Source organism: Halichoeres trimaculatus, unplaced genomic scaffold, assembly GCF_033239565.1.
Source record: "Halichoeres trimaculatus isolate MK-OKI-2021-1 unplaced genomic scaffold, fHalTri1.1 fHalTri1_scaffold_14, whole genome shotgun sequence".
Lineage (NCBI taxonomy): Eukaryota > Metazoa > Chordata > Actinopteri > Labriformes > Labridae > Halichoeres > Halichoeres trimaculatus.
Window position 1 is genome coordinate 19,965,757 of NW_027437192.1, and position 22,289 is coordinate 19,988,045.

General features: G+C 39.2%; 1 protein-coding gene across 1 annotated transcript in view; it reads right to left on the minus strand.

Annotated features, from left to right (window-relative positions):
• Window positions 1-1,443: 1,443 nt before the first annotated feature.
• slc45a4a (solute carrier family 45 member 4a) overlaps window positions 1,444-22,289 on the minus strand; it is a 57,808-nt gene continuing 36,962 nt past the window's right edge. Inside the window, exons 4-16 of the mRNA XM_074686765.1 lie at window positions 12,695-12,883; window positions 10,268-10,447; window positions 9,935-10,125; window positions 9,662-9,842; window positions 8,832-9,293; window positions 8,136-8,407; window positions 7,889-8,050; window positions 7,593-7,692; window positions 7,370-7,450; window positions 6,236-6,366; window positions 5,863-5,931; window positions 5,605-5,759; window positions 1,444-5,380 (exon numbers count right to left, since the gene is read on the minus strand). Of these exons, the coding sequence (XP_074542866.1) occupies window positions 5,209-5,380; window positions 5,605-5,759; window positions 5,863-5,931; window positions 6,236-6,366; window positions 7,370-7,450; window positions 7,593-7,692; window positions 7,889-8,050; window positions 8,136-8,407; window positions 8,832-9,293; window positions 9,662-9,842; window positions 9,935-10,125; window positions 10,268-10,447; window positions 12,695-12,883 (2,345 nt within the window). The 3' untranslated portion in view covers window positions 1,444-5,208. The remainder of the gene's footprint in view (window positions 5,381-5,604; window positions 5,760-5,862; window positions 5,932-6,235; window positions 6,367-7,369; window positions 7,451-7,592; window positions 7,693-7,888; window positions 8,051-8,135; window positions 8,408-8,831; window positions 9,294-9,661; window positions 9,843-9,934; window positions 10,126-10,267; window positions 10,448-12,694; window positions 12,884-22,289) is intronic.

The window sequence follows — 22,289 nt, forward strand, 5'->3', positions numbered from 1 at the left end:
GATTCTCAATGGACTTTGGCGACAAAAAAAACAACACTTTTAACAACATTTTAATTTAGAATAAGATTTAAGGAATAAAAGTTAGTGTGCGTGTGTGTGCGTGTGATGTGATACTGATTACGTTTTAGCTCAGGATTATGTATGTGGAGGTGGAGCTGGCTTTCACATGATTTTCTCCCAACACACTTGTGATATGTTTTTCTAAGTACATTGATTTTTTTGCACTGTATTCTTGTTGTTGATATTTGCCTCTTACTATTTCTCTTTCCTCATCCTCCCATCTCCCTCTCTCCAACCCTGACACAGTTGACGCAGACAGCTGTTTAACATGAGTAGTTAGAAGTGCTTAGTGTTGAGGTTAGACTTAGGGTTTTGTTACGGTTAGATAGGGCTAGATCAGGGTTAGATTGAGGGTTACACAGGCTGTTACACAGTTGTGGTTTATGTATGTACAGCCTGCCTGAGGACCTGGGCCTGCACAGAGCTTTAACATGTTCAAAAGCAAACTCAAAACATTACTTTTTAGTCTAGCTTTTAACTGGGTTTTACTTATTTAATTTATTCATCTTCAACAAAGTTCCAATCTTAATCTTTTTAAAGGCATATAATGTTAATTTTTTAGAGTCACTTTTATTATCTTTATTTATTTGTTTTAACTAAATCATTTACCTTATTTACTTCACTGCTTCTCCCAGCTTTTTTATTTTGTACTTTTAAGTTATAGTTTGACATCTTTTTCTCTTTTTCTGCTTTAGTCTTTCAGTATTTTATTATCTTATTTGTTTCTTTGAATTTGGTTGTTCCATTTTCTTATCTTCAGTTTTAACATCTCATTTCACCTGCAAAGTGCACCTTAAAGTCTCCAGGAAGCATTTCTCAGTTGCACAGATTCTAATTATGTTGTGCTTTTCCTTATTCATGGGTGTGGGTTGGTGAGTCGGAGGGGGGGGGGGCTTGTCTGGTCATTTAATTTGATTTTATTCATTTTCTTTGTGTCAAGCACTTGGTGTTACCATCGTTGTGTGTAGATAGATAGATAGATAGATAGATAGATAGATAGATAGATAGATAGATAGATAGATAGATAGATAGATAGATAGATAGATAGATAGATAGATAGATAGATAGATAGATAAAATACTTAATTAATCCCCGAGGGGAAATTCATGTAGTTTGGGCCCATCTTCCAAAGATTAAAGAATTAAAAACTGAAAACATTAAGTAAGTGAGGTAGAGAAGTAGGAAGTGCTTTATAAATTGATTTAATGATAATGCAGACTGAGTTTACTCTACACACCAGAATAAAATATAAATACTAAAGCTTTGAGTTTGGCTGAGAGATTAGTCTGTGTCGTGACTTTTTTCATGGAAAAAAAAAAAAAAAAAAGAAATGAAGAAAGGAGTCATTGTTGGTTTAACTTCTGAACAGATTTTAAAGGTGCGTTCCATACAGTGTTCATCCAGAGTCCTACATATGAAGGCTCAAGCATATTTACAGAACATAGAGATATATACAGTCTTTATATAGAAAACAAAACTACTAACAAAAATAATCATCTTTTTTATAGCAGCAAAGAAACTAAAGAGAAATATGTATATTTACATCTTTTTTTTTTCTTTTCAAAATAACAAGGCATATTATATATAGTACACGGCGCATACTTGCTTTCCCATTCTTTAAGTATTCTTCTTGATTAATCTCTGTGAAAATCAAAGTGTATAGGCATCTCTCTCCTCTGTCTTTAACACGCAGTTATCCAGAGGCAGAACCACACAAGCCGAGTCAGGCCATGGTGGACTTAACGACATGAGCGCCACACTGCTGACAGCTGCTCACGGGAGCGTGAGACAGCTTCACTACATCGCAACATTCATTCAATGATCAGGACGGTGAACCTTTACGGTCGCCACTGAAAAGTGCAAAGACTCAGCTCGGATGTGTGGCCCTGCCTCAAGTTCAAACAGATACAAAACCATAAAAAAAGACAATTGCTAGTTGAGTTAAAACACCAGAACATTAAAGACTCGTAAATAACCCCTGGTATTGTAGCCACTGATGCCAGAGTTAAGTGTAAACCAAGTGATTGAAAGTAACAGAACCAGAACCAAAAACGAACACTGAGATGACTATTTGAACACACTCTTGCATGTTTTTGTCTCTCTCACACTCTCACACACTCTCACACACACACACACACACACACACACACGCACACACACGCACACACACACTCACACTCACACACACACACACATATTCCAGTCCATTTGTGTAACACCTCCTGTAACAGCAAATCAAACAGCTTTTATGTATTTGGGAACTATGTGAAAGTGTCCTGTAAAGACAAGAAAGCTAAAACAAACAAAAAAAGAATAAATATCCAAAATTATATAATTTCTTCCTTTTTGCAACACACTCCTACTGTTTACTCTTTTAATATTATGTGCAAGTTCTGTGCAATGTCAGACCCCCCCACCCCCGGTTAACGAACGTCAAAGTTAAAATGATTTCAGCAGAAATCACTTCACATTCAAGAACATTTAAGTCACAAGATGGAATCAAAAGTAAGAACTCAATCTCCCAGCAGGCCGAGCTGCTGTCTGAACATTCCAGAGTCTGCATTCAAAAGGCTTGGGACATTTAAGAACAAATAAAACAAACCCCGAAAAATCAAAGACTTACTATTGAACAGAGACACTCAAGTTGCACTTCAAGTATTCACGGCCTGGAGTTTCTTACCTACACTTTCAACAAGGAGTGGAGGCTCAGGGACAACACACATCCTGTCTCCTAGCTTCAACAACTTGACACACACATGTACTCGTGCTGAGAAGGGACAAGATGTGTGTGGCCTGAAACTTTAGTTCTTAATGTGCAAAACAAAAAAACAAAAAAAAAAAAATTAAAGTCACATGCTTGTTAAGAGTGTACTCACATCCAGACCGAGCACAATGCTTCAGCTTAAAGAGTACATGTTGGTTTTCTTTACACATTAAAGGTCAAACAAAAAGACACAAACATCCAGCCATGCATTAGAAAATACATCCCTGACCTATTAGGACACAAAGAAAGAATTTGAGTGATTTGTACAGAGTCATACTTTGGTGTTGCACACATGCATATTGCTGTTGTCGCATGCAAACCTCCCACACCCAAAGTTTTCATTTTAAGCTTCATGTTTGTCCTCAAACCGAAGTTGCGTGTCCATTTTTTAAATCCAGAATGTTTTATTGCCCGAGTGGTAACAGATGGCATTCAAAACTCTGCACCTGGACCTCCCGGTCTTTAGTCACTGACTCATCCCCCACGCCACAGTCAGAGTGAAACACTCTCTGCTCTGCCCAGAGGCAAACTGAATGTACCCGAAATAATGGAATTCACTGTGCTGAGAAAAAAAAGGGTTCAATTCTATACCAACACCTCTCCAAGAAGAAGAAATAACAACCCAATTCAAAAATAAGCTCCTTCACTAAATGCTTTAAAACACACTACGAGCAAATCTCTTTTCATGAGTAAATGAACCCACTGCAGTTTACTTTTCCATTCCTTTACATTTGTCTGTTTCAGCTGATGGAGTTAAAAAGCAAACTGACCCAAATCCCTGGCCTCTCACTCTGACAGATGGAGGGCAGGGAAAAAAAAAACATCCACCACAGTTTTGAGAAATGATTTCACAACAGAACAACCCTGCTTTCCCTGCAGCAACATCACATGGTCCTCCTCCCGATTGATTAATAGAGGCTGATATCGCAACAATACGTCTGATTTGTCAGAAAACAAATGACTCAATAAACTCTTCAAACTTCCATTCTTGCTAAATTGTTAATGCACAAAATTTCCAGATTTTTTTTCTAAAGATCAAGAGTTTCGAACACATATCCTACAATTCTGTCAATATCAGTAAGAGTTTCGCTTCAAGTTACTCATCCTGCATTTACTCTAACCCCTCTTAAATAATATACACATGACGCTGACAAGATACATGAAAAGTTTGAATCAACATTTTCACTTTCTTATCAGTTATAACGCTACAGCCATTCACCTATGGGGATGCCAAATGGTGCATTAGATGCTTTTCTGATGACTCTTGAAGCATTCTGGTTTGTTTAACAAGCTTATACTCGTTATAAAACTTGAAATTTTCTTTTTCAGTGAATTAAAATCAATATTTTTAGCATAAAGATTTGTTGCCCATATCAACGTGCACTACGGAGGTTATTCTGATTATTCAAAAACAAACTAGAGCATCATTCTTGGCCCTCCGTAAGTCATGAAAATAATATTTTGGATTTTAATGCCAACACATATTGCATCTTTGCTCTTTCTTTCCTTGAATGTCACTACACATCTGCAAATTTGACTTGTGCTCCACACCTCAGAGCAAAACCTCCTTAAGGCTAACCAAAAGACTTTAGAACAACAACAACAAAAAAAATCCCAACCAATCCTTGGACTCGTAATCAAACACTTCTCCCCGGGGACCAGGCTTCAGCTCCGAGTTTTAGAAAATGCCACTCTCAAAAGTCTCCAGAGTCTTAAAGCTACCATCACAGAGTGCTTTTAAGGTCCCACAAAGCTCAAGTGTGTCGTTGGTTTTATTTTGGTGAACACGATGCCTCCACTGGAGATTAGTCCAAAACACATTTCCCATCAACTCCCGCAAAGATTCAATCAAGCTTAATCCACAAAGAGGAAGAACAATTTCAGCATTTTGAATGATTGCAGCTCCGAGGACTCATGTTCAACAACATCCGTTCCTCAGGTGTTCATTCGATCGTTGTGTTGACCCCAGGATGAAGAGGTGTGTGTGCGTGTACGTGTGCAAGTCCCCTGAAGTTTCCTGTCCAGGTGGTTGCTTAGTAGCACCTCCCTAAAGGCCCTGAGAGACAGAGACAACCTCTCCTTAAAACCAGAAATTACTCAGTTCTGGACGACCCATGACGGATCAATCGCATATCCATGAGGGTTGAGTGGAAGGAATTTCAATGACGGCTTGAACAGCCCTGGGACATGATGGGGTACGTTGGTCTGGTGAAACACTGGTCCCACAGCAGGATGAATTGTTTCCTTCCAAAAATCAAGACATGACAATCCAGTCAAAGTAAGAGCAGACACCAAGAGGCAACCAAAGAGCACAAGTCTCTCCTGAAGCGAAGATTCATACTAGATGTTCCTGCAGTAATGTGTCTTTTGATGTAGCCAGTCGATCACAGAGCAGACTCATTTTCTGTGTGACAGGAAGTGGTGGTGGTAGCTTTTCCCGCCTTGTTCAGTTTGAGGAAACTGGGTTTTTCTATGACAACGGCCACTTCACTGCTGATGGGATTCACTAGTTTGGTCAAAGCCCGTTTTTCTGAAGCTTTGGCTGAGTCCCCGTCTCTGTTGAGCAGAATTAAAACCACAGATATTAGGTCATTTTATCTTACTATAACAACTAACACAATACAATGGTGCCGAATAAATCTTCCAGGCTTTATCCCGAAAAGATTTAACTGAAGATGTTTGTCTAATCACAGTTTAAAGGCAAAATAATATATGACACATAAAACGCAGCTAATTAAGGACACATGAGGGCCCTTCCTGTCCAACTCTTGTCAACTCACCTGCTGTTTGGAGTTGGGTAAATAACCAGGAAGCAAGCAGTGAAGAATCCAAGAAGGGAGCCCCCGGAGGCCACCATTGGAATGACACGGACGCTGCCAACTGCTTCCACAACAGCACCCAGAGCCGAGGCCACCAAGATCTGACTGATGTACACCTACAAAAGTAGAGATTCATTATATAACAGCTGTTTGTTTAGTGAAGTTAAGTAGATGTAAGCTAAGCCACAAAAAGTTCAGTTACACAACTTAAACACCCACCTGGCAGGATAAGATGGCACAGTCGATGCCAAAGCCTCTCCGGGAGTTACCAGGGCTGTGTTGGATGTACTGCAGGTAAAGAAACTTACAGTTACTCACAGCAACACGGTAGCAATAAGAAGAAGTAAAAACATCACACTGTTATTCAAGATAAAAAATAATGTTAAGTGAAGACCAACTTTTGAAAACAAAGAAAAAGAAAGAAGCTGGGCTTACAGGTCTTTTACTTTTAAAACAAAAGATATCAAGCCACAAAATCTGCTATTCTCTTACTCAAAATCTGTGTTTACTCAGTTTCTACTGAGTTATAAGAGAAAAACATGACACATAATACAAACACTTAATTTTTAGAAGATAAGGGAAAATAATGCACCTCTTTCATTTCATGGTACTGCCCCAGCAGAGCATATGGACAGTAGGAGATACTCATAGAGATGATACCCATGCTGCTGATCATCACCATTGCAACGTACACATTAGGGAAAATTGCCATGACAGCGGTCCCTATGGAGGAAAAACAGAACAAAATCAGGCTCAGACTCAATGTTACTCATATTTTCTTCTATCGATCATATTCTCTGGGCGGCCATTTTTCTATGACTCATTCTCAAAAAGAGAAACTAAATACTGCTGGGTTTTTGTGTTCTACAGTTATTTATTGAATAGATTAATATCACTCTAAATTTGTAGTATGCAAGTTGATCAACAAATGCAACAGTATGAAATACTTAAAACTGGAAAATATGCTTCAAGATAAAACAGCTTCTGCTAGCATTCAAACACTTTTGGAAAACATGTTAGCTTATATGAGGTAAGCTAGTTGATATATTTCATATTGTGTGCATTTTTTAAGCAGTATGATACATTGGATTTTATTTAATTACTTATTTCAAATCATATAATGTCAACTTGTATCAAACAATTTGCTAGATAGCTGTTAGCACATCAGCTACAGGAGGCTAATGTTGCCTTATTGTCATAGTTGATTACATAGAAGGGGGCAGAGATGTGAAATGATTTCCTTTTTGAAGTCACCCGTCAACTTCTGTTTGGTGTGTTACTGTCAGTTTGTCATCAGTTAATCATTATTTTTCAATAAAAGGTCAAACTTTTTTTTTTTTTCAGCTGAAGTGATTTTTTAATCAAGGGAGTTTGACACTTTACTATGCCCAACCTCAGCTTCTCAGCAACTTCTTTGCTTTGTGAAACAGCAACAGTGAGGGTATTAAGCTTGAAACAAACAACTAGTTGGCTACTTACTAGCTTACAAATCGTGAGCTGACATAACATTACACAACACTGCTTAGCAGCTATCTTCAGATTGCTCCTTCAAACCTGTTTGTTTTTCCTTTAAGGTGTTTCCATATTCCCCTCAATATTTCACCAACTATCACTGAAAAGTGGCGCCACCATAATGTTCAGTGAATACACTACATACGGACAATGCACAACCAGTGTATACAATGCGGATTTAGTGATCTGTGCTATTGTGCTGTGTAGCTTTTACCTATTGAGAACCCCAGCGTTCCGAGGATGTAGATGATCTTAATGCTCAGGTCAAAGTTGTCAAGGTACTTTTGAAGAATAGCTGAAGGAGGTGAAGGAGTAGGGTGTTAATTTCACAATTCAATGTTGTGTGCAACTCTAAATAACTCAAGTCATTCAGTAAATAAGTATGGAATAAATAACTGTTACAAAACACAGTCCTATGAGTGAGTGAGTGATCTTACCTGAGCATGTAGCAGCAGTCATGGCATAAATAACCAGTCCCCAACATCCCATCTGCACTCCTTTGTGATAGTTATCCAACAAAGTCGAGTTAGCAGGGGCCTAGGAGACAGAGATAAACATGTATTTTAGTTTTCACTGATTTTCAACAGTTTCATCTCCTTTAAATCCAGATGATAAAAATGGTGTAACAGAGTGGATGCTTTGGTTTAATCATCATTCCTTAAAATTACAGCTTTTAGATTGGTTTGGATAAAAAGTCAGTCAGCTATTAATGTGGTCGGGCTTGTTCTCTTACTGTAGGATCTCCTTCGTAGATGACCTGTCCCATGAAGTCAGTGAAGAAGACGGCCTCAGCAATGATGGAGAACCAGGTGAGCAGGTGACAGGCGCACAGTCGCAGCAGCTCTGGTGGCATCTTCAGCATGGAGAGCCACAGTAACCGTACAGTGGTCTCAACCTAAAGAAAAAGAAATATCAGACTAACAGGAACACAAGCCTGGGCTATAAAAAAAAAAAGGTTTAAAAGTTACTTCATTTCTCACCTCTCCCTCTTCGCTCTCTGTGTCTCCGCTGGAGGAGTTTGTGTTTCCGCTGCGGTGTCTGTTCCTCTGTCTGCTCCTCCTCCGGTGTCGGGCCTCCACTTCGTACAGGTCATTCATGCTGCGAGACGGCTTGATGAGAAAAGCGGCATTAGCTCGGCGGTACCGGTAGCGGTGGCTCCCAACTCGACCGTAGTAGGAGAAAGTGCAGGAGGGCTGGCGGTAGAAGGTGTGACGGTGGCGGGACTGGCGCATGGGGGCTCCTGTACTGGCAGCTAAAAATAAAAAAAGGGCGTAAAATCAATAAAATACAATAAACAGACTTAAAAATATGAACAGACGGCAGGTAGAATCGGCCTCACAATAAAAAAATAATGTGTGACCAAAAAGGCAATAACCATGCATATTAAAAGACACAGCACAGTAGTTTATTCTCAGAGGTAGCTGAATATGATTTCCTGTATACCTGTCTATACAGATACATTTCTCTGTTTTAGTAAGACTAAAAATAGTCATAAGAACATAAAAAATAGGAAGAGTATTGATGTAAGGGCTGATGGATGCAGTTAAACCAATCAAATACTCTTTAAACCTCACCAAGACTGTTTAGAAAAACTTTTCTAATAAAGAAAAATAAAAGAACATTTTGGTGTTTGTTTGGGGTATTTTTTTTGCAGTACATATGATGTAAATACCGACCTTTGACCATTCCAGCTCTGTGTGCCTGTCCTTTTGAGCTCAGCCTGTTAGTGTCATCTCTATCAGCATTAGTCACACTGGCTAACAAACGTCCGTTAAGCGTCCTCTGCTCGTTGAGCTGGTTGTTCAGCAGCGCCTCCTGACCGTCATCGTGCTCCATCTCCTGTAAGAAAGCCGAGAGGCGGGAGATCTTGTTGGTGTGAGCATGTGTTTGGTGGTTGTTGGCCTGGAGGCGGAGCAGGTCCTGGCTCCCTGCACTGCTGCTGCGTCTGATGTTGCCAAACTTGGGAGGCGGAGTGTTATGGATAGTGTTGAAGAAGGAAGTGGTGGTGGGAGGTGAGCCGTGGTAGGGTGAGAGGCGATCAGCGAAGATGGAGGGCTCCAAGTGGCAGAGGAACAGTGCATCGTGGTCTATGTGGTCGAGGGTGGCATCTGCCATGGCGAGAACGCTGTCACTTTTACCTGTGAAAACACGGTTAGAGGATTTAGAGAAAAAGACTGTTACAAACATGAACATTAGACACCTGTAATATAATTGATCTGCTTCCAACTTTCAATTGAACAGACCATGGCTTGATCATCACTTATTACACAGCTCAAGTTAAAGTTAAAGTGGTGTTTTTAAGTCCACCAACTTGCCAGACATGATTCCAGGCTAGTATTGTCAGACTCTGTATAGCTTGAGCCCTACGTTCAGTTTTATCACAAGTGTTTTTTGTAATCTGAAGCTGGCTTGAAATAAAGACCTGCAGACAGATTCACACGCTGAGTCTTTATTTGACACATGACCAAAGTAAGAAATCAGACGAGAGACAGATGTGAAAACTCACTTCTCACTAGCTCCACCTCCAGGAAGTCCATATCCCCATGCTCTGACTGGTCGTCTCCGTACGGGTCGTACAGGTCATAGCTGTCTAGAGTGTCATCCTCTCCGATCAGCTCTAGCTTTGGAGCCAGAATCCCAGTTCTGCCATTGGCCGATGGTGGTGGATGGGTGCGATCTGGACTTTCCTGATGAGATACAGGCAAGGTTTTTAAGAACAGAGTCATCAGGTTCTTCAGAAGAAATTCCAATCTTGCAGCATATTTTTTAAGAACTGTACCTGATCGAGCCTGTCATGTTGGGGCGAGTATTGCTGCTCCTCAATGCTGAAAAGATGTAACACAACAGAGACAGAGAAAAGGATGGCGGCAAAGAAGAACAGGATCTGTTCCTGGGATTTGAAAGCTGCTCCGAGGAAGGTGTGTGTCCAGTCCAATCCTCCAAGAGCATAGCCGACCGCACCACCAAGACCTGCACACATAGATGAAAGTTTAGAGTTACGAAGAGTTTGTCTGTCATTTGATGGAACTTCGTCTCAGTTCACCACCTGATGTTTGTAATAAAACTTGCATTCCTTGAAAGTTACATCATGTAAGACAAAAGCAAGAGTTACCTGCTGAGGCAGCATGGATGTTGAGCGCCATATCTTGTTCCTCCGTGTCAGCAACATCCAGTAGGTACGCTCTGATTGGCCCCTCCGTTGCATCGGCACAGAAGTCCAACACCACCACTCCCAGCACAGTAAGCACTATCCCTATTGGTTGACTGCCCGGCTCATCACCCATAGCCAGACCTATCAGAGAAGAAAATACTTTTTAAAGAGACTGATGGTACATTCAGGCAATTCTCCATCAAGTTTTAAAGAAATCAACATATTCACATAAAGTGAATCTTTTTTTAAAATACATCAAGACAAGATTCTGCACATCATCACTCTCCTCACAAAACCCTCCAAGCTGAATTGCAGACAGTGCTTCACAAACTGAGTGTTCGATAGCTGATTATTGAGTGAGAGCAGCTGCAGAATGCAAACACAAACAAATAAGCTGAAACACATTTCCAATAATGCTTTGCATGATGAGTGTGACCTTGTGTTCAATCATGTTTGTGACCTTTACCTTGCAGTTTAATGTGTCTTTGTGTCTGGCTGCCCCAAGAGAGAAATAGTACGAAAGCTAATGCCTGGATGTATCTTTGTGCATGTGTGTGTGTGCGTGTGTGTGTGCATGTGTGCGCACAGGTGTTGTGATGCAGCATGACTCAAGTCACAATCTCTCAACATCCAGGAAGAAATGATAATATAAAGAACTGAAGAGAGTGTGTATTGCTGTGAGTGTTGTGCAAGATTGTGTGTGTGTTTGATGTGTGTGTGTGTGGCAGCGGGGTGGGGGGGGGGACAATGGAGCGGCTCCACTCACCAGCCAGGCAGGCAGACAGGAAGTGAATTGTGATTGGTGGAAAGGGGGAAGCAAACAGGAAGCATTTCCATGTGAACTGCCTGCTCTTGTGTTCCCATGTCAACACAACCTCACACACACACACACACACGCACACTCACACACTGTACAGGTTACTACAGTTTTCCCATGTCACCCTGTCTTGTTCACACACATTCATACAAATGCAGCCGCGGAAACGTACACTTTCTCTCTCATTTGTCTTATATACACACAGGTCAGTGGTCTTTTCCCATGTCGGTCCCTCTAGCAAGGTGCGCTCTCTTTTTCACACACTCACACATACACAGTCCCTGGTGCCCTAAAACGACCTGTGTGCCAACCTTTCTGTAGAAGAATAGGGTTCAAACAGAAAAAATAGAGCTGAATAAAATCTGCTGACGGGAGCAGTTCACACAGTCGTCATGTTTTATTTTTGTCCTCCTTTGACATTTCATTTTACACCCTTATATTAAGAGATCCCTAAAAAATCAGCTCAGTGTCATGAGTTTACATTGTAATCGTCTATGAAAAGTTGTATACTGCAACCCCACTAAAGATTAACATGTTTAATCACCTTAGGTTAACCTACTGATTCACTGGTTATACAAGTGTTACGAGGCTTCAGTCTCTCTGCGTCATTGTTTACATCAAAACCAATACTTCACCTACAGAGATCAATAAATATACAACACATGATTGTAGGCTGATCAATTTGTTTGACTAAGACGAACGATTAAAGTAAGATGTGTATGATGTCATGAACTGAGGGTCAGACCAAGGGTAACAGCTGTCTCTTTATAAAAAAAACCTGATTCTTAGAAAAAGGCTGTCATCGACTTTTATCTTCTCTGTGGCACAAGTGCACGCTGGGTAACACTGTGTGTTGTAGTGATTTGGGGCTTTAATTCCCACTAAGGCCAAGGAACTCTCTGAAGGTTTAGATAACAGTGTCAGCAGATGGTACACAGCTCGCTTCTGTAATTTTAATCCAAAATGTAGAAACACATGAGGCCAGACTCAAACATGTAACAACTGAAGCAGAAATTAACTATTGTTTCACTGGAACTTATTTACTTTAGATGTAATTTTTTGAAGTTGTTACATTTTTTTCTTCTATGCTTTCAAGCAATCCATAAAAAACCTGCATGTAACTTCAACAATGGGATTTATGCTCTCCAGTTTGGCCATGTTTGCCCAAAAAATGTGGAGTTAATTGTAATTTTATGCAGAAATGTTTTTACATGTGTTAATGTGTGGAAGTGAAAAATGCATGATCACAAATAATCATGATGTCTTTCAAGTGTAGCTTGACCCAGCTTGTCTAAACCCAAATACTTTACCAATTTTTAATTAGAAATCAAATGTTTTTGTTTGTTTGTTTTTTTGTTTTATCCATTTTTTTATGAAGGTTAACCAAGAAAGATTTTTAAAGAACACATTTTTTTTCTCCAACTGATAGTAAGTTGAAGGGCAGCAGACATCTCTGTTAACATTAAATCATAGAAAACTTGCCAAAAGCTTTCAATAGCAAACAGCAGCCTTTGCTTTTTCTTAACAGACAATCAAACACAGACTCAAGAATCTAAAGATAGTTTAATCACCCATCAGTGATCCATTCAGGAAGAGCGCCACTCCTATCAGTGTTCCGATACACAGAGCCAGGATGAACGGTCTCCTTCTGCCCCACCTCAGGGTGCAGCGGTCGCTGGCCGAGCCGATCAGAGGAGTGAACATGAGGCCAAGGACGGGACTGAGGAACCATGTCAGACTGTAGTACTGCTCTGGAAGACCTGCACACAAGACAGACAAGTAGGAGTTATAGACAGAGGTGAAGAGGAGTAGGAAGTTCTTCTGTTATCCACTAGGGGGAGCAAGTAACATCTGAATTATAGTATTGAAGGATTAAATTTTAATTTGATCTGAATTGACTGGAAAATTTAGATCAATCCTTTAGAAAAAAAATGTGGCACACATTTCATTCTTGCATCAAGAAAAAAAAGCAATTAGGTTAAACCAGTCGGAGCATATCGCTGTTCTGTTTCACTGATTTTTTTTAGGGTTACATCATAATTCTGTTTTCCTTAATAAAAGCTGCTTTTTGTTCTTTTTGTAGCAATGTTGATGACAAGAGTGAAGTTATTGCTGCACACAGGTAAAGTGTGCACTGACGAGATTGGACTGTTGTGTTTGTTTGTGTCTCCTCAGTTACCAGAGAGTCGGCCTGAGGGTAACTTTTTCAGCACTATCTGTTAAAACCCAAACAAAGGTGAAGGGAGACACCACAGCAACCATATGAGGCAGGGGGATTCATCCCTGCGTGAACAATTACTAGGGATTATCACACAAAGGACTGAAACATCTTTGACTGAGTGCAGGTTAAAGCAGAGAGTGTGGAGACGGCGCTCAAGTTTCTTTTGAGAGAACACGGTAGCATGCATCACAAAACCAGGATCAGGTATATCAGGGTTACAAGGTCATTGGCATAGGACAACATTTCTTTGCATTTTTTTAAGTACGAATGTTAAAATTTTTCATTTCCGCCAATCCCGAATCAATATTTCAGAATCATGTGGTTAACAGTTCTTAAAAAGTAATGGCCAACAAAGTCAAAACATGTCAGAATTAGATAGACTGGATATTTAAAGAGCCTTTGTCTTCAAGTACACGTGACTTTTTCCAGTGGATATATTCTATTAATTTGATGGTAAACTTTCCACTGCAGGAAACCAGGTGGCAGGACAGGTGAGTGGAAATAACTGAGCACTTTTAGCAACAAAGACACGCTCACAGGATGCTTGAACATACTGGAAAAACACACAGTACACAGACTTTCTATGGCTTTGAGTAGCATCACACAACACCTCTAAAACCAGCGACAGAAACCTGTCACCAACAAATCCATTTCTCAATTAAGTCATCACAAACCCTCTTAAGAGTGGCCGTTTTGTGCAGGAGACACGTTATTCAAACTAAAGCATTGAAAGGTCACCTCATTTTAACGTTATTGACGGTAAATTACATCTTAGGAGTGTATTGGTTTAAATAAAGTCGAGACAGATGTCTGTCTAACATGAGTCTGGTTCTGTCCGTGGTTTCTGCCCGTAAAAGGGAAGTTTTTCCTTGCCATTGTAACTTGCTAAATGCTGCAAAGTCCTGTACTCATGGTGGATTAAGATAAGATAAGACTTCTTATCTTGTCTTGATGTTGGGTCTCTGCTAATAAAATTTTATTAACATTTACGGGTCTAGACCTGTAAATGTTTTTGTAAAGTGTCTTGAAATAACATTTGTTATGATTTGGCGCTATATAAATAAAGATTGATTGATTGATTGATAAAGCCTGGGTTGAAAAATTGTGTTGATTAAAATGCATTTTTAATATTACCTAGTTATACAAAATGTATTTTATTGAGGAAAAATATCTGAGGAATAAGAAAGGGGAGAAAAACAAGACTACACAGGAGATAGATTAACAAAGGGAGAGTCATTCAGACAAACTCATATTTAAAAAAAATACATCTCACTTATTGGAATTTTAAGTAGAATTTCATGAAATTTTTCTGTTCTTTTTGTATTTTAACAATAAACTAATTTAAATATATGGTTGAAACAACACTTGAAATGAATGTAATACACTGTAGTTTCATGAAATGCCTCTAATCAGAACACGGATGCAAAACCTGATAGATCAACTGGAGAGCTGTCTGATTTGGGTAAAAACAATAATCAGCCAATCATGGCTCAGTATTTCAGTAAAAGTTGACAATTACAAAATGTGTTCTTCAGTAAGTGGCTGAGCAAAGCATAATTCAAACCATCCCTTTAAAAGTTGTGAGGCAAATCAACATCCTGCCTGGGGATCCCAATCATTTGCCTGTGCAAACTTTATGAGTTTGTTTTACTTCCAAACTGTTTTGCAGCCTGATATCTGAGCGGCTTGCGTGCTGATTCAGCCCTTATTTCTGGAGGGTATGACAGTTGGAGAAGCTGGCCTGCATTTGGCTGATAGCAGCTCTGGCTTTGACAAACGGGGGGATGTTAAAACTCGTTCTATCACATCTTGGGGTCATTTCTTAAAGGAAAATGAAGAAAATGTGAAGCTTAAAGAACATCAGGCAAGTTTTTAAACTCTTTACTATGACAAAACTGAGGAGACTCAGATGAAATAGCATGTGGGATAATTCTGACGCAAGCACAGGTCCTTAATTCACCAAGCTTTTTATTAAACTACTTTTATTTATGAAACACCAGCAGGCAGATACAATCGCCTCACATTATGAGATCAAACTCATATTACTTTCCACCCATTGCTCAAGGCTATAATGAAATCAGCTTCCCCCGACACACCAGTGCATCATCATGGCATTAAAACATGAGACTGCACCTTCAGACGCAGCACCATGATGTCACTGAGCTGCTGAGAGGAAGAGGAAGCTTTTAGCTGAGTGAAGTCAGCCGTTAGCTGACAATTAAATCAGAGCTTTATCATCGTCTCACTGTCAAACTGTCGCAAGACGAGAATTCAGTAAGTACCATTTGGCAACCACTCTATCCTGCTTTGTAGAGACGACACAGGAGACATCTGCTCAGAGGGTCTGTCCAAGTTTAAATAATGTCTGGGTCTTTAGCTGAGGTTTGCTCCAACACTGGTTAATAGTTGTGTTAAAAGGGACTGGAAGATACACCTTTGATTTAACTCTTTAGTTCGTAAAACTCAAACAAAGTGCTTTTGCGTTACATATTAACCGTATTTCTCATTAACTTGAAATAATAAGAGGCAGTAACAACACATAAATCATTTGTTACGTTTTCCATTCTGCTTAATCAGTATTCTGTAAAAACTGATTGTGTGACATCATTGTATGTAGAAATATCTCTTCAAGTGATTCAAGCAAATGCTTTAATTTCATTTAGTCCTGATATCCATACTCATCTAAACGAAACAGAAACAGAAACTGAAGTGGAACTTTGGCAGATCAGTACAAGACAGATGCTACTGATGTTTCCTCTCTAAGTGAACAGAAAGCGCAGCTGGCATGAAGGAAAGTGAGAGCAAGTTCTAAGAGAGGAAACTGATCTGACCTGAGAGACTAAAACACACACTTTCCTATTTCCTAAGCAGACTTCTTTAAAGTGACTGACACCTGTGGCTGAGCACCATGGTGTCTTATTATCTAGTTTTCTGTAATGTTCCCTTCTGCACAGATCCACTCATCTGAGACCTCTTCGGTCTCTTAAAAACACTCAAACATCACTGCCCATGCCCTGATTAACCCAACCCATCCAATAAAATAGTTTTGCAAGTTCTCTGCTGCTGGCACACGATGCACACAGCTCGTTTGGTTGTTAAGTTAAGTTCATTTGGTTGTTGTGACGTAAAAGCTTTTCTAATGTAATCATGGACAATTTTCATATTCTCTTGAAACTGATGAAAGATCACATGTTTTCACTGTGCTGGGAGTTACAGAGCATGACTCACAGGAAAAAAAACAAGATGGATCAAAGTGAAATGACTGCTTTATCAGTAAATCTGTGTGTACATAACAAGAGACTTCAATATAGAGTGGTGTATTTTTCCATCTGTTCATATGACGATTGATAATAGGGTTGCTAAAGTTAGTAATTCTTTGCGATATATCCCTCTGCTCAGTAGGTGGTGCAGCTATATAACACGGTGGATATCCCTCCAAAATACTTGATAAAGTTGATTAAGGAACAGGTTCTTTGAAAGGTAAGTGCAGCTTTAAAATCACGCCGGGTTGCTCTTTCTCAGTAAGACCAAAGTATTTGCAAATGCTGTTCATGGGAATTGAGTTACAACTGGAATCTCAAACACCACTTGAAGCCAAGCTCACAGCTGATGCAGAAAGCACTGCTCTTCCTCCCCAAAGTCTTTCCAGGCATGTCTGATGCAAACTCCTTAACGTGACCTTTGTTTTCCCCCATGTGAGGTCAGACATGTTTACACTGTTAGATGCTATAAAGTTATATCCAAGCCAGGTTGTTGCTGCTTTTTGGTCTGAGTTTACCATGACCTATTAAAAACTTGAAAAATGTCCCTTTTGTAAGGTATACTCATGAGAGATAGAGAATTGTGTAATTCATTTGCATTACACTGCAAGCTAACTACAGGAATTATAGTATTAATTTCTATTTCAAGTTTGACAGTCCTATTAATAAATCAATCTGATGGGATACTCATGAACAGTGTGCCTGATTTATAGGAGGAATGTCACCATTATAAGGATGCAGACACTTTTGCTGTCAGTGAAGGTAATTTCATTACAAACCAAGGTCAGGAGGAGATCTTTCTTTTTTTTCTTTTGATAAACTTCAGGCGGTTTTGACCATTTTGTCACGGGATGTCGTCATCTAATTTCTTATGGACTTTTTTGCACTTTCTATACTCTTTCTTACTTTTGTTTTCTTAAATGCTGCGGTGACTCCTGAATTTCCCCTCGGGGATAAATAAAGTATTTTCTATTCTATTTTCTATTCTATTCTATTCTATTTGTCAAATCATTCCCTGTTTCAGCACCCACGTCACTGTGTGACAATGAATCTTGGAAAACCCTCAGTGGTAAGATGCCCCTTGCTACTGTAGCAGCTGCTGCTGTCATGAACTACTTCAATCAGGAGAAACACTCCTGATCCTTACAACACTGTGAAAAACACCATTCTGCTCTGAAATGATGATAAAAAAAACTAAAATGCCAAGTCAAAGTAATTCTTTTCTATTCTTTGAAAAAAGAATATAAAGAGATAAACTTCACAGGGGCAAAGGTCCTTTCCTCAAACAGTCTGAATGAATATTCAGTTTTTATATACTAGAAAGAAAACCAAAGAAAATAACATTTTAGACTTAAAGATCAACATTTTTAAAATTTCCTTTTACAACAATGACAGACACTGTTAATCAATTCTGAAACAGTTGGAGGTCTACTTTTTGTTGGTTAACCGCTAACAAATTTTAATCCCAGTCAAATATCAGCTGAGGCTGGTCACAGTACCTCCCACAGCCTACAAAGGAAAAACATTACAATTATATTTATTACTGGGGATTAGTCATGATTTTTTAAATTTTATTTGTTCAAATGTCAAAAGCAATGTTCTGGATCTTAAACCTGTGTAATAATCAATAGAGTAAAGAGATCCTAGAATCATACACTCTTTCCACTACAGTACGGCTTTTCCAGGATCACACTGCAGCAACAGATCAGCTGTTTTTCCCTAAACTTAGCGAGCTGTTCCTGCTGCACAATTGTACATGCACAATTGTGAACATTTTCTCATAAACATTGCCAAAAACAAGGGCTTGACCCCTGCCGCCATACTGACCAGGTCTTGGGAACCCTGTCACCACAGAGGCTCCGTCACCTTTACTTCCTGTCTCCTTATAAGGCCGTCCCATTCATATGGAGCTTCCTGTAGTGAAACTCTTTGTCTTGTTTTTATTTTCTGTTTTCTTTTTTTATGTCCAACTCCAACAAAGCTTTTCATGACATTAGTATTCACACACAAACACACACACACACACACACACACACACACACACACACACACACACACACACACACACACACACACACACACACACACACACATTATGGACACACATGCATAGACTATACACATGTCAGTTAAAGCTCAAACGGTCATAAAACAGGAGACAAAGCTACAGATAGGAATCAGTCTGTCTGTGGGTTTGTCAACATCAAAACAGGAAAACAGTTTCTAGTAAACAGTTCCCATACAAACACACACACACACACACACACCAACAAAGAGAAACGTAGTCAACACCTCCACATAAAGACATGCCTGTGTTCCCACACACACACACACACACACACACACACACACATTGAGACTCACCTACCAAAATAAAACACAGCGGAATTCCCACACACTCATTTCTCTACCTAAAAACACTTACTGTCTCTCTTTCTCACACACACACACACACACACACACACACACACACACACACACACACACGGGGAACAATACTGAGAGAGCAAAAACACAGGAAGTATTTCAGAAAGAGAGAAGAAGAAATGAGCAGGATAAGAAACTTGGAAGGAAGGAGGGAGGGAGTGTGAGAAAGGATTGAGATCAAAGACAGGAGGACTGAGTTAGATAGAGAGAAAGGGAAGAGAAGGTGAGTAAAAAGTGGAGGAGACAGAGCAGGAAGGAGCGAGAGAGACGGATGGGCGGAAAAAGTTAATTCAAGCCGGTAGACGACAGATGCCGGTCTCACTGATTGATCATGGGAAAACAATCTGTTCATCTGTCATCAAAGCCTTTATTTTATTATGCACATTTCCCCCATTCACACACACACACACACACAAACACAAGTGCTAAATATAACGGTCAAAGAGTAGCTGTTTGAGTACACATTGTTTATTCATCACCACTTCAGTGTAGGCAGTGTGTGTTTCTCCACATCGGGGGACACACTCACTCTGCTTGTTTGAGGCTCTCACTGTTACTTGACACTGATGAAGCGTGTTTTAAAGTCACATCATGTGGAATTAACTGTAAAATTTGATAAACAATATCAACACTGTGGGCCTGCACAATCATCATAAGCTCATGAGTTCTGTAGTAGCCAAAGGTTAATAAAATTAACTTTCTTGATGTTATCATGTTTTTTTTTTTCTCAGGCCCACTGACCTAGATCCCTTGTCGGGGTTCTCAGAAGAACAGACTCCAACACAGAAACAATAAAGTGTGCTGCGTCGCTCATTTGCCTATTGGCACTGTGAGGCTGATCGTAAATTGGAGACTGCACCATCATGTCTAGATCTAGAAAAGGATTCACTAAATGGTTTAATCAATGTTATCACATTACTCGAGGGTTAATTTTCAGTTTTCCACCCTGTTCAAAAACTTGTAGCGAAACAAGGGGCCACCGAAGTGGTTGCGGGGCACACCTGATAAACACAGGCTAAAAGTAAAATATTTATTATTACAAAAACCAAATGCACTTCATTGTATTGCATTCTCCTCTGTGTTTTCATCAACATGTACACAACTGTACACTTTTGAATACACTGTAACTATGATTATCACATGGTGAGTATCGATAAGCAAACAAAGGTTTAATCGGTAATGAGATATTAGATATGTGATAAGACCTGATAGCACACCATACCATACATCAGGATACAAAGAGGCGGTGTGGTGTAGTACTTTGCAGTTAGAGCATGACAAGTAATGATTTTATTATCTACAGTCGTGGCCAAAAGTTTTGAGAATGGCACAAATTTTGGTTTTCACAAAGTTTCTTGGCCCAGTTTTTACAGTGGAAATATGTTTTTACACTAGATTGTGAAGAGTGAATCAGATGAATTACAATTTAATGACCTTTGTGAAAAACCCTTGTGCCACCCTCAAAATATTTGGCCACAACTGTATGTGGAGAAGATCGAATTTGAGATCACCTAAAGCTGAGTGATAAGGCCTTGTCTTTTTCTACCATCTTTTTTGGAGGACATGCAGTACGTTCATGAAAACATCAGTTTTTTTTTTACAAAGGAAAATTTTTGTCATCTACCTGGCAAAAGGGTAAATTTAATAAAAGTGAAATATAAAACATCCAAATTAGTATTGTTTACATATAAAGAGTGTGGGAAAATATGGGGAAAAAAATCACCAAAACATTGTGTTCCCAAAAACTTCTGTATTCACGTAACCCTCACCATGTTACATGAGCTTCTTATGCTTTAATAGGCTGGAGACTATAACTGTCGTTAAAATTTCCTTTTGAAGTCAGTGATATGAATACTATGAGGACTCACAACAGCCCTTCCATTGTTTACAGGGAGTCCCAAACAAAGATTACCTCTGTCTGTGTTTACAAGTGTAGAATTTGTTTTGAAACTGTTTCCTGGAGGTACATGCTGCTCACCATGAAAAAAATAAACATCACTGGTATCAAGTTTTCTCTGTATTCTCCTGTTGTGGAAGTTACTTAGTCTTTGACAGCACATGGCTGATCAGCTGTTGTGGCATTAGACTACTTCAAATATTGTAAGTCTTTATAAGCTGTGGTTTTATTTTGGCTGGCAAGAATTCATATTGTTAATTAAGTGATGTTTATTAATAAAGCCCATAAAGAAATATGTTAATTAAGTTTGACTGCTCTCCACTGCAGACTTCACTGTTATTATTCCATATTCTACTGTGAAATGAATCCAATAAAAAGAACAAACCAACAATGAATCCATCTAACTCATAAGTCTATGTATCCACAGCCTCATACAGCTCATTCCTCTCTGGGCCACAGAGCTCCACTGCTGCTATATTAAAAAACACATCTATAAGTCCCAGCATTGAACTGACAGGTTCATTTATTACCCAAAACATTAGCAGCTTATTTCCTTGCCAGTCCAAATCCTAACTTGTGTTGAGAAACAGACCAAAGCATTGTTAGTTTTACTCTTTAAAGGGATTTAAATTTATGACCAATATATGAGTATTGCTAATCATATCCCTTAATCCATAATCCCCTTACGGAAAAAGTGCCAACACTAACATGACGACTTTCAAAAGCATCTGAACGCTCTGAGGTCTTTGAGGAAACAGTCTGTTGGAGTTTTCTCTTCTCATACTTTACCATTATTCTGTCATTGTGTTTTATATTGTTTAATAATAGAGTAAGACAAAAATTGAATTTTTAAACCCTTAGTCAGAATGGTACCGACTGAATTCTCTCTGTATTACCGAGTACCAATTCACATCAAATCAAGGTGATGTGAATCAAGGATACCATGTTTCGGAACCTAGACACATCCTCGTGACTGTGAGAGAGTGAAGAGTAGGTGATTTTTCATACTGGACATGAACACAGCATTGCAAATTTATACATGAGGAAATAAATATGTTATATTTGAAAACTCAGAGATTTAATTACTATACAAATTAATATTTATCAGCACTTAAAAAGACACAAAAGTACCAAAAATGGATACCGTTGAGTACCAACGCAGATATGAAAGGTACCCATCCCTACTTGTGCATCCATGTCTCTGATCACTGGTATCTGTAACTTTTTCTTAATGTTATTTCAACAGCAACTAGAGGCTTATATGTGCAGCTGTTGGTCATACAATAATTATTACATGGAGACATCGAAGAAAATGGAACTAGCAGTCGAGGTCCAGAGATTCTAGGAAGTTTGTAGATGCA